This window comes from Triticum dicoccoides, chromosome 6B (assembly GCF_002162155.2).
Source record: "Triticum dicoccoides isolate Atlit2015 ecotype Zavitan chromosome 6B, WEW_v2.0, whole genome shotgun sequence".
In the NCBI taxonomy this organism is placed as follows: Eukaryota; Viridiplantae; Streptophyta; class Magnoliopsida; order Poales; family Poaceae; genus Triticum; species Triticum dicoccoides.
The window spans coordinates 526,693,199-526,706,180 of record NC_041391.1 but is presented as its reverse complement, the minus strand read 5'-3'; the positions used below and the strand labels follow the sequence as shown (position 1 = coordinate 526,706,180).

At 45.5% G+C, this 12,982-nt stretch overlaps 1 protein-coding gene across 1 annotated transcript in view; it reads left to right on the top strand.

The window, feature by feature from the left end:
* Positions 1-11,634, top strand: part of LOC119321243 — a 39,043-nt gene extending 27,409 nt beyond the window's left edge. Inside the window, exons 7-10 of the mRNA XM_037595013.1 lie at positions 10,660-10,704; positions 11,047-11,065; positions 11,182-11,289; positions 11,507-11,634. Coding sequence (XP_037450910.1) covers positions 10,660-10,704; positions 11,047-11,065; positions 11,182-11,289; positions 11,507-11,634 — 300 coding nt within the window. The remainder of the gene's footprint in view (positions 1-10,659; positions 10,705-11,046; positions 11,066-11,181; positions 11,290-11,506) is intronic.
* Positions 11,635-12,982: the final 1,348 nt, after the last annotated feature.

Genomic DNA, 12,982 nt, shown 5'->3' with positions numbered 1-12,982 from the left:
CCCCATCTCCTTGGCGGCATTAAGTGCCTTCTCCAGATCGGCCGAACTAGCCTAGCTCTCCTTTTCGAGGAGTGCGTACCGGTCGGTGGCATTCTTTAACTCCCCAGCCATTTCGACTATCCTTTCTTCACTTCGGCGATAAGCAGCCTGTTCGGCACTCAATTCCTCGGCCGTCTTTAGGGCAGACACATTGCTAGCCCGAGCTTGTTCCTTGGCTTGAACAAGCTCCGCCCTCAGGGCCTCCGCGGCAGCAGCACCATCTGCAGTGCAACCACATGGCATTATACTCCGCCCCTCTTACATTTCCCTATACATCATAATAAGGAAAGCCGAGCACATACCCTGTGACTCCTCCAGCCGCTTATTCACCAGCGTGATATCGGCATCAATTGATCCGATCTGCCTCCTTAGTTCGGCAGCTTCAACAGACTGGTCGGCTGTCGACTCCTTGTACACCTGCACATATACGGCGCAGCCATTAGTATATGATCCCCCGTTTGCCACCTACGGTGGGCAACCAGAGTCTCAGGGGCTACTATCTATAGGGAGCACACCTAGCGCGTGCTTCATAACCAAAAAGTTGTGCATTTTTTACTACATACCTCAAAGCCTTTGAGCAGGCTTGTAAATGCCTCATTCAAGCCGCTGGTAGCGGATGAAATCTTCGTGAGCACCGTGCTCATTAAGGAGCGGTGCTCCTCAAAGAGCGCGGCTCGCTCCAGGCGACCCGTCAGTGCGTCCGGCCGGACACTAAACTGCGCCGGACCCTTCTCATCGCCCCCCGTGGGAGCCAAATGCTCCAGGCTCAGGGCGGCTGACGTATTAGCCTCCGGCTTCGGCAGATCCGGACTCCTCCATGATGACACCTCTGTGTCGCCCGCTTCATGAAGCGGAGAGGTGGGTGGAGTCTCACTCTCCATCATCTCCGGATGAAGGTCCCCCGAAGACGAACTCTGTTAAGAAGAGCTGCTCGCTGGACTAGAAAAGACAAAGTCCTGGTTACGGATCTTGGAGTAACACCACACTTTTGAATTAATGAATAACTTACGGCTCGGTGGAGAGTTGCCCCCCTGGTGGGCATGATGCGGTGAGGATGCCCGTCGTGGCAAAGCCCTCGGGCGATGTTTTCTTCCCTTGCTTGGGCGTCTCCGCCTCCAAATCTTCGAAGGCGGCCCTCTTCTTCCCGCGTGGGGAGGAGGCTTTGACCTCCCATTTCCGGCTATCCTCCATAGGAGAGGTAGCGATTTCCCCGGTCTGGATGCGTAGCGCATGAAGTTCGGCTTCACTGCCCTTTCCTTTGCCTTTCCCTGAAGGGATTTTGCTGAGCGCCCGGCCCAGCATCTTTGCAATAGTGGGACCAGGCGAGCCTTCAGGAAGTGGCGGCGGACACCTGATTCTCTCCGCCTTGTTGAGCCATTCCTGGTCACGGCAGGGTTTTCAGAATAAAGGTTATGGTAAATATAAACGAAGTGTCCAGCTTTGAAGTTACTTACTTGGGCATCTAGGCGATTTCAGCTTAGGCCCGCATCCTCGGTGGTGTCCGGACATTTTACTTGAGGTCCGAAGAATAATTTACACATCCCTTCGAGCTTCAGGCTGAAGAAGTGCTTAATAGTCCACGGACCCTCCGGATTAAATTCCCACATCCCGAGAGGCCGACGTTTGCACGGAAACATCCGCCGGATTAGCATCACTTGCATTATGTTGACAAGATTTATGTCCCTCTCAATAAGCTCCCGGATGCGATTCTGTAGTTCTGGTACATCGCCAGCATGCCCATAGTTCCGTCCCACATTGGTCCAAGACGCCAACTGTGACGGAGGGCCTGAGCAGAACTCGGGGGGCAGCTGCCCACTTTGTGCCTCTGGGAGCAGTGACATAAAACCATCTCCGTTGCCATACATCGGATACTTCCGGCAAAGAACCCTCTGGCCACGGGGCATCGGCGTTTCTGCTTATTACAGCGCCTCCGCACTCCGCATGTCACCCCTCGATCATCTTCGGCTTCACATTAAAGGTCTTCAGCCATAAGCCGAAGTGTGGGTTGACATGGAGGAAGCCTCGCACACGATAATGAAGGATTAGATGTGGAGGATGGTGTCTGGAGCCAGATCATGGAAATCCAACCCGTAGTAGAAAATGAGCCCCCTCACGAAGGGGTCGAGGGTGAGGCTTAGGCCTCGGAGGAAGTGAGGGATAAACACGACGCTCTCGTTGGGCTTCGGCGTGGGGATGACTTGCCCCGGAGTAGGAAGCCTGTGCTGGATATCGGCGGTCAGGTATCCAACCTCCCTAAGCTTCGCAATATACTCCTCTTGAATCGAGGAGGCCACCCACCGGCCTGTTGCATCAGATCCGGACATGTTGGAGGATCTGGGGGGCTGGAGCTTGGGTTTTGAGTGCTGGAACTCGAGGGGCAAGGAGGAGCAGGAGAGGTGGTGAAAAGGCGAAGGCCTTGACTCCTTTATAAAAGGGATGAATACCAAGAGTCTTCAGCGTGACCGCTTGAGACTTATCTAAAAATACACGGAATCATACCAACGGTCGCCGTGGGGTCACATATGCCCATGTTAACAAAAGAGCCCGTATTAAGGGGGACACGATCTCTGCTTTGGCAGGATGTGCCAATAAAACCGCCTCGCGACGCGAGTCGAGGTGGAGTAGGAGACGCCGGTTCGTGTTGGACCAGGCCACGATACAAGGGCACGACGTGCAAAAATTTCCAGCAGAATGGATTTATGCTAGGGTATGTGAAGATCATCTTGCAAAGCCGGACACGGTCTACGTGTTCGATAATCATCTTGGAGTATTCGGAGGAGGAACCCGCCTTGCAATGCCAAAGACAAGACTGCGCGCTAGACTCATCGTCATTGAAGCCTGGTTCAGGGGCTACTTAGGGAGTCCTGGATAAGGGGGTATCCGGACAGCCGGACTATATTCATCGTCCGGACTATAGAAGCGTCAAGATACAAGACTCAAGACTTCGGCTCGTGTCCGGATGGGACTCTCCTTTGCGTGGAAGACAAGCTTGGCGATCCGGATATTATGTTTCCTTCCTTGCAACCGACTCCATGTAAACCCTAGCTCTCCGGTGTCTATATAAACCGGAAAGGATGGTCCTTAGAAGGCCGATCACATATACAATCATACCATCATAGGCTAGCTCTTAGGGTTTAGCCTCTACGATCTCGTGGTAGATCTACTCTTGTATTCCACATATCTTCAATATTAATCAAGCAGGAAGTAGGGTTTTACCTCCATCGAGAGGGCCCGAACCTGGGTAAACATTGTGTCCCTTGCTTCCTGTTACCACCAGCCTAAGACGCACAGATTGGGACCCCTACCCGAGATCCGCCGGTTTTGACACCGACAGTAAGCGTCCCCCACCCGCCTCTGTCTTGTTGTTCGTTCGAACTGGTGATGCTGCGAGATGAGTTTCCTTGTGAATTATGTGTCTTGATCCACATCCCACCTCCCTTCCCTCTAGATCTCCCATGGTGAGTAGTGATCCGCTTGTGTTCCAATGGCTAGTCTCATCCATTGGGATTTTGCCCCGGGGCTTAAGGTGGAGCAGAAGGTATGTGACAAGTTTAGATCTACGGTGCATTTTGAAAGTTCTTCCGGAACCAAGGAATTCTTCTTGGTTATCTCTTTCTCTTCGTCCTCCTTTCCTCTCTCTGTAGAGGCTGTTGGAGTGGTTTTACAATGTTGTATTGGAGGTTTGGCCAAAGGTTTCAATGTCAAAAAATTGGGTGATCGATCCTTTCGGTTCTCGGTGGCTTCTAATCGCATTGGACATTTCATCTATGGTTTGAAGGATCGTGTCTGGCCAAATTTTGTGTGTCATTTCCGTTTGTTCAATACTTCTATGGAGTATGCATGGGATGGATCTGAGTGGCATCTTGATGATGTGATTCCAGAGGTTTCTGCTTGATCACCTATGGCTATCAGAAGTCCTTTAGGGTTTCTTCGTAAAAGTGCACAAGGAGATACCTCATCTAGAATGGAATTAGCCAAATTCAATCTTTTGCCTCCGGATTTCAGCATGGCGTCTTTACATGATCAAGATTTGAATAACCATAATTTGAGGCGAGCTCAATCTTCTAATGAAGCCCTCGTTTCGGATGACTCCTCCGATAAGATGGTTTTTGGGAGCCTTCATGTTTGTATCAATCGGGACAATCTTCGGGTTACTGGTAAACGTTTCTCTGGACGTACTTTTATGAATTTATCTTGGGAGTTAATCGCAGATGCAAATCTTCAGGAAATTCTTGATTTAAGGCAAGCTGGTTATTCAACTGATACTATTCAATCGGTACTTGGTATTTCTTCTCTGCCTACTAAGGAATTTATATTCAACAAGCTTCATATTTGTTTGTTATGTGGGAGACGTGGTCATGTCGCAGTGCATTGTGATAATGTGAATTTGCCCAATAAGCAGCCCCCTAAGAAAAATGATGAGACAACACACATGGCGAATTTAGTTTGGTGCACAAAATGTAGGACCTTGGGTCATGTTTCTTCCATGTGCTCTATTGATAATAGATGTTGCAATATTTGTGGTGTCAGAGGGCACGTCCATTGGAATTGCTAGTCTCGTGCAAGTTCATTTAACCGTGTTGTTTGGCGAAGGAAAGACCGGATTTCGGGGAAGTACAATACCTCTCCGATATTTGTCAGGAAGAAAAAGATTTGGCGCAGAAAATCGGGGAATCCGGCGCAACAGAATAAGGATAAGAGGCAAATTTGGATTGTCAAGCGAAAGGGGGGAGAGAGGGCAGATTCTTCTGTTAGACATACCAAAAATACCCCGGACGTTTCACATCCTCTCCAACCTATCAACAACATCCTGATTCCCGAGGCCACAGTTTCTGCTCTGTTTCGCCCGCCACCATTGCGCCCCTGCGTCCTCCTCCACCCCTCTCCTCGAACTCTCCCCCACCAGAAACCTTGAATCTCCGATGGCGAACCTACCAGTGCTGCCCTACCAGTTTGTGCCGGGGGAGATGGACATTCATCACGGTCCGGAGGGAAGGCTTCAGCGCAACATGGTCATTGTGGATGATCCGCTGCTGGATCACTCGCAACATGCTCTTGTGATGGCGGTGCCGCCCCCTGGAGATCTGCAAAGAGAAGCTATTCTTGCTGAGGTTCATCGAGTTCTTCGAGATGATCATGGCGCGCCTACTGTGGTGGGTGAGATCTATCCTTTCTGCGTGGGTTTAATCCATTTCAATGACAGTCTTGTTAAAGATACGATGATTAGTAGAGGGGAGCAACCTTTAGATGAGCATTCAAGCTTCTATCTGCTGAGACACGATGAATGGCCGAATATGCGTAGACCTATCATTGAAAGAGATGCCTGGGTCATGTTGCTTGGTTTTCCCCTAAACTATCAAACAGAGCACTACATCATTAAGGCAATGTCATGTTTTGGAAGGTGTATGTACTGGCACCGACCTGGGCACCGTAAGTTGCGCGTGTTAGTTCGTGTTCTGATCAATGAGATTGCTCAAGTGCATTTCAGTCTTGTGATCAAGAGATTTACTGACATCAGTGGGCTAGGCACATCTTGGGCGGTCCCTGTTTATGTGTTCAATGGCAGGAATCCTAGTCAGGGGCTTGAGGGGAATGAGGAAGCACCGCCGCCTTTGGGTGCTTCACCACATCCTAAACATCTCCCGTTTCTAAATGCTATGCAACAACAGCAGCATGATGCACAAGTGTGGCAGCTCCAGAATGCGGCCAATGCTTGGGAGGCTGCTCCGCAACCCCCTCCACTGCAGCAGGGCTGGGGTGAATGGCCAGTGCTTCCTCCAGTTCCACATGTGTATCAAGGTTTTAGCTACAGAAACTACACTGGTTATGAGGGACCTTCTATGATGGATGGGATTCAGACTGCTGATTCTGGTTTTGATGATGGATTACGCCTTTGGAATGAACATGTTGCAATGATTGAAGATGTGGCTGACCAGTTTGTTCAGGGTAGCCCTACTGGTACTCTTTCTTTTCAACAGGTAAATGCTCATCAAGTGGTTGTGGAAGTTCATGGAGAAGAGGAGAACTGGCTTTCCTTCATGATCTGCTTTTATAGTACTGTGTTCACCCCCCGACTCTGTTGGGAATCTGAGGGCGACAACGAGGTTAAGATTTGGTTCAAGTTTGCGGAGGGCTTACAGACTACTTTGGTGGATCTTGTGGGTACGACATGTTTCTCTTACTTCCCATTTTCACCCTTTGCTACGGGCACAAATGTTATCTGTTTTCCTCATGAGGCTTGGTCGATCTGTTGTGACTTTGTGGATGTTCAAATGCATAGAGCTTGTCAACTGATTGGTGCTGAGTCCATGGTTGTGGAAGAGTTTAACAGCCCTCTGATTGATTCACAACCTGAGGTGATGGATATAGATGGGACCATGAACAAGAGAAAGCAAAGAATGACTACACCGCTTGACATTTCTGAAGTCAGACGTAGTGTACGCGCTACTAGGTACCAGGGTTTTAAACCTCCCTCTTTGGCAGATAATAAACGCAAACCCTCACATGTCAAACCACGGAGGAATCCGGATGTGCTGGAGATGCAGCATGGCACGATCACTGCTGAAACTTCGGCTTCTGCTCATGTCCCTCCCCCCACTTCCCTTGAAACTCTGCAATATTTGGGAACAACTCAATGTGCCATTCCACTGACAGAACTCACCAAGGAGAAGCTTCTGGCGCCTCTCAAAGGACTGGGGAAGGACGAGGCCTAGGCCTTTTTATTTCACTATCTATTCTCCTAAGTTGTGCAATTTCTTAGAAGTCTCCTGAACTTTTTTATTTACTTTCCTGATTAGTGTGGTGAACTTAAATGGCTACTGTTATGTGGAATATTTTGTGCTGGAATATTCGCGGCCTAAATGCTAGCTCCAAATGTGATGCACTTCGTAACAAGATTGATGAATCCAACTGCTCGATTGTATGCCTTCAGGAAACTAAGAAGATTGACTTTGATCATTCTTTTATTAGGAAGTGCTGCCCAAGACGTTTTGATAAGTTTGAGTTTATCCCATCTGATGGTGCCTCGGGTGGTTTAGTTATTATTTGGTGCAGCAGCCAATTTTTGGGACAAATAATCCATCAATTTTCATTTGCAATAACTATGAAAATGACCTCGGTTCAAACAAATGAAAGTTGGTTCCTCTCTAATATTTATGGGCCGTGCGATGGACTGGAGAGGGTAATGTTCACTGATTGGTTGGACAGCCTAAATATTGAACCTGATGATCTTTGGCTTCTCATGGGTGATTTCAACTTCATGCGCTCTCTGGAAAACAGAAACCTCCCAGGTGGAAATGTGGAAGATGTGATTAAGTTTAATGAGATTATCAGTCATCTTGGTTTGTTGGAAATCCCTATTAAGGGGAGGAGGTACACTCGGAGTAACATGCAGGAAACTCCTTTACTCGAGCAATTAGATTGGTTTTTTTCCTCCCCTAAATGGCTTTTGAAATTCCCCAATACAATTGCAAAACCTCTTGCCCGTCCAATCTCTGATCATGTGCCTTGTATTCTATATGTCGAAACATCAATCCCAAGATCTAAACTTTTCAGGTTTGAGAATTTTTGGCCCTCGCACCCTGGTTTTTTAGAGGTGGTGAAATCTTCATGGAATGCTCCCATAAAGGCCTCCTCCAGTCCTACTAGAATATCTGCAAAATTAAAGAGGTTGAGGTATGCCTTAAAAAAATGGAGCAAATCAATCTCAAAACCTAAACTGTTAATTGAAAACTGTAATAGAATTTTGCTTCAAATTGACAACCTTGAGGATCTGAGACAGCTATATATCCCTGAAGCCAATTTTAGAAAAATCCTTAAAGCACATCTGTTACGATTGCTTAAATATCAAAGTGAGTACTGGAAAAAACGTTGCACGTTTCGGTGGGCTATCGAAGGTGAAGAAAATACTAAATATTTTCAAGCGCGTGCAACTGAAAGACTGCGGAGAAATGCAATCACCATTCTAGTTTTACCTGATGGACGATTGATAGAAAATCATGAGGAAAAAGCTGCAGCATTTTACGATTGCTTTAAGAGGAGAATGGGAGTGTCTTCTCAACCTATCTATGATTTTGAGCTTGCAGACTTAGTCCAAAAATGTCAGGGTTTGGAGGAACTTTCTATTCCATTCTCGAAAGAAGAAATTGATAATGTGATCAAAATCATTCCGGTTGATCGTGCACCAGGGCCAGACGGTTTCAATGGGCTTTTCCTCAAAGTATGTTGGGATATAATAAAAGAAGATTTTTACACCCTTTGTGAGGACTTCTGGCAAGGGACAATAAATTTGCAATGCTTGAACACGTCATTAATCACTCTCATACCGAAGAAGCTAACGCCTGAGTCTGTCAACGATTACCGACCAATCTCCTTGTTAAACTTTGTGCTCAAAGTTATAACAAAGATTCTCTCTGAAAGGCTTCAACGCTGGATTTTAAAGGCTGTTCATCGTAACCAGTATGGTTTCATTAAAACTAGGACAATTCAGGATTGCCTCGGATGGGCCTTCGAATATTTACACCAATGCAAACACTCTAGCAAGGAAATTGTAATTCTAAAACTTGATTTCGAGAAGGCATTTGACACGATGGAACACTCTTTCATTTTGAAAATGTTGGAATGCAAGGGTTTTGATGATAGGTGGTGCATGTGGATTAAGATGTTGCTGCAGTCTGGATCCTCTTCAATTCTTCTGAATGGTATACCTGGTACAGAATTCTAATGTAAGCGGGAGGTGAGACAGGGGACCCAATTTCACCATTGTTGTTTGTGCTTGCGGCAGATTTATTACAGTCTTTGATTAATAAAGCATGGATGGATGGTTTGATTTCATTACCAATTAACCAGCCTGCTTCTGAAGATTATCCAGTCATTCAATATGCAGACGATACATTAATCATTCTTCATGCATGTCAACAAGAGCTACAGACAATCAAAGGCATTCTTGATTCTTATGCCCGGGCAACTGGCCTAAAAATTAATTATACTAAGTCTCAATTAATGCCAATCAATCTAAATGCTCAAAAGACTAAGGATCTGGCCAATGCTCTTGGATGTCAAGTGGGGGACATGCCTTTTACCTATCTAGGTTTGCCTCTGGGCACAACAAGACCCACTGTTAGAGAGTTAATGCCTTTGGTCGACAGAATTGAGAGGAGGTTGACAGGATCAGCTATCTGGCTATCCTACGGGGAGAGAGTACAATTGATTAACTCCGCGCTTTCGTCGCTATTATCCTTTGCTATGTGTGTTCTCAAACTCCCACTCAAGTTGATTGAGATCTTTGACAGATCAAGGAGGCACTTTCTGTGGAGGAAAGAAGTGGATAGGGATGCTAAAACCCACTCCTTGGCTGCTTGGGAAATGGTCTGTCGTCCAAAGAAAAAAGGGGGACTGGGAATTTTAAACCTGCAAATCCAAAACAAGGCTCTTCTGCTCAAGTACTTGCATAAGTTCATTCATAAGCAAGATGTCCCCTGGGTAATGTTAGTTTGGAATGCCCATTATGACGATACACCCCCCACGCGAAGCCACCTTGTTGCTCCTTTTGGTGGCGTGACATGTTCTCTCTGATGGATATTTACCATGGGATTACAACATGTATACCGGCCGCGGGGGACACGGTTCTTCTTTGGAAAGATGTCTGGATAAACGAAATACCCTTGATGGAATCTCATGATCATCTTTTCTCGTTTGCTAAAGACGAAGACATCTCGTTGGCACAGTACTACAACAACTATGATCACGCGGATAACTTTATGCTCCCACTGTCAATGGAAGCCAGAACTGAACTGGATAATCTACGAGAGATCATGGAAGGAATTAACCTGGAAGCTATGGGAACGGATGAGTGGATTCTTTGCTGGGGTGATGTGGATTTCAAACCCCAGAAGTTTTACAAATACATGTTCAGAAATGTATTGGCTCCCCCATGCATCACATCCATTTGGAAGTCTAAGTGTGTCATGAGACATAAGGTGTTTGCATGGTTGATGTTAAATGACAGGGTCAACACAAGAGATCTGCTGCTAAGAAGGCACTTTAATATTGGAGAAGATCATGATTGCCCAATGTGCAATATGGGAGTTGTAGAAACAAATGCTCATCTATTTTATGAATGTCCTTTTGCCGCCAAATGCTGGGAGGTTGTGGACATTGATTGGGACAATGATCCAGACATACAACACAGATATGAGAGAGCTAGAGTGAGGTGGCGAGGACCTTTGTTCAAAGACATAACTATATTAACTTCCTGGAATATTTGGAAGCAACGCAACAGAGAGATCTTTGATGGAGAGGTGGCCACGCATGCTGAGTGGCTGAGGAAGCTTAAGGAAGATTTTGTGATCCTGGGCTATAGGATCAACCCCCAAAATTTGAGTTTTTTAGAGGGATTTTCAAACTCTTTATCTCTGTGACCCCCCTGGTTTACATAGGCTAGTTTTAAACCTCCTGTATCCTTGTTTTAGCCATGTAAATCAAACATTTTCTATAATGTTAACCCATGGTTAACATTATTTAAATAATGAAAGAAAAACGACAATAGGAGGCTCTCCTGCTGTTTTCACTGGTCAAAAAAAATTATGTGTCCTGATATGGTTTAGGTTGGTTGAATTGCAGATTGGCAAGGTCGGTGGTGAGAAGTGGAAGTCCATGAGTGATGTTGTAAGTTGCACGTCTCCCCTCCCCTCTCTGTTACCGCTCAATTCGGTGCCGATTTACTTGTTTATGTCTTACTTTGCCTAGTGTTCGAACCAGTTGGTCAGTTAGATTTTGAATGGCAGTAGCAGCAAACTGATTTTTATCAAATATATCTCTATTACCGCTCAATTCGGTGCCGGTTTTCCAATGGCAGTAGCAGCAAACTGATTTTTATCAATTATATCTTATGCGAAGTTTAGGCGCAATGTGTTGCAGTGAAGTATTTTGCATGACTTGCACTTGTGCAATGAATATTCATATTGTGTCTATGTTTTCTTGTATGAATGAGTATCTCATTTTAACTAGCTGGAGAACGAAAAGCATGGTACTAGCTGAATTTCTGTTGTCATTCTAAATAACTGTTCTTTTTTGAAACCCTTCCTAATTTGTTTGCAGCCCTTCCTAATTTTTTGTTCTTGTTCTATTTGGAAATGGATGCAGCAGGTGCTCTGCTCTTGCACACGTCTGGCACCATCTCCGGCGCGGTGGTGCTTCTTGAGGCGACCGGCGTGATGGCGGCTTTGTACGGCGGCGACCACAAGCTCTCTAGTGAGTCGGCTCCATCTTCTAGCCCTAGCTCCCTATTTTCTTCTCCTATAGCATGCTCTGTTGGCTTAGAACACTAGCAGCAGTAGCCTACCGTGTATGCGTACTAAACAGGAGCTCAATCACCTTGTGTACACTAGCAGCTTGCTTACACACTTGTCACTTTTGCTTGTGGTAGCCATTACGTAGCTGAATCATGTCCGTGCCTACTAATCATCAGTTTATAGTATTTGCCTTCTGTGTGATGGTTTGCAACTATTTTATGGTGATGTGGATATACTTTCTGATTTAAAGTTACTAATATTTTTTGTTTTGATCTTTCTCTGGTGCGAGGAAATCTGTGAGTAGACATCAACGATGCCTACTTGCTTGGCTGCTACAGTGATGCATGCGCCGGTCAAGCAATCTCACATGCATATACGTACATGTTAGGATAGTAGTAGATGTGCCATAATTCTTGTGTAAGGAAATGTATTCCTGAGATGATTTTGTTATGTTATCTAAACCTGGGAGATGTGTTATGTGATGTGATATGATGGATGATTTGAATTCGACATTGAGTTTTTTCTGATTTGAATATGAAACAATGTCGGATGCGTGTGTGTAACTGGATTAAAGAGGTCTTGTGCCCAAACAATTTTGTTCAAACATTTATTTCAAAATCTGAGATCTAATAGTGGACAACTAATTGGCTGAGAAAGGCCACAGCCCAACAAGCATTGGTCTGTTTAAAAAGTGAAACAAAAAAGCCTTAGAAAATAAAAAAATAAATATATTGCAAAAAGGCCAAGGCCCCCTAATATGGAAGTATGGCCCATAGAAATTGACAGAAAAAATACACTAAATTGGCTGAATTAATGGGCTCGGCCCATATAAACACCTAATTGGACCGGGCCGATTCTAATTTTTGACCTTTTCAATTGGTCGCAATTTTGCCACGTCGGATCCGACGTGGCCTGGGCAAACAGCCAGTGACCAAAACAAAAGGTCATGGGTTCAACGACCTTCTGTTTTAGTCGTAAACGTCTACGACCTTCTCACAAAGAAGGTCATTAATTTCAGTTTACGACCGCCAACTTTTGACCTTCTGTTTTTGGTCATAAAAAGGTCACAAATAAAAAACAATGATCTTTCAATGACCAATAGTCAAGGTCACAAGTTGACATATTTCTTGTAGTGTACGTGTGCACATCTCGGAGGTGACGTACGTATGGCGCTGGATCCCATTGGGTCGCAAAGGGTGTATGACTACACCAAGCACGATCTTTAGATCGTTAACGCTTTTGGTCTACAAGGGTATGTAGACACCCCTCCCCCTTCTCATTGCTAGCATCTACATAGAATAAATCTTGGATGTTTCGAAGGAATTTTTTTTCCATCACTAGCAGAAAAAATGCTAGCCACGACTTTTGTTGCTGGTGCGCCAATTTCAACCGATGGCATCAATATTTTTTTCAAATGTTGGTGGCGTCGGCTTATTTGGTATGACATTATTAGGGACATAGTGGTGGCATAGGAAAATAGTTGGACGTCACAGGTATATGGAATCCACACTTTGTACAAGGTGTAATATAGTGTTAGCGTAGTATAACATGGTACACAAGCACTATTATGTTTAGTTGTGGCGTGTCACGCGTTGCCACTTCAGCACTACATGACATGGGGTCTAATTGTTTTTACTAATTTAAGAATATTT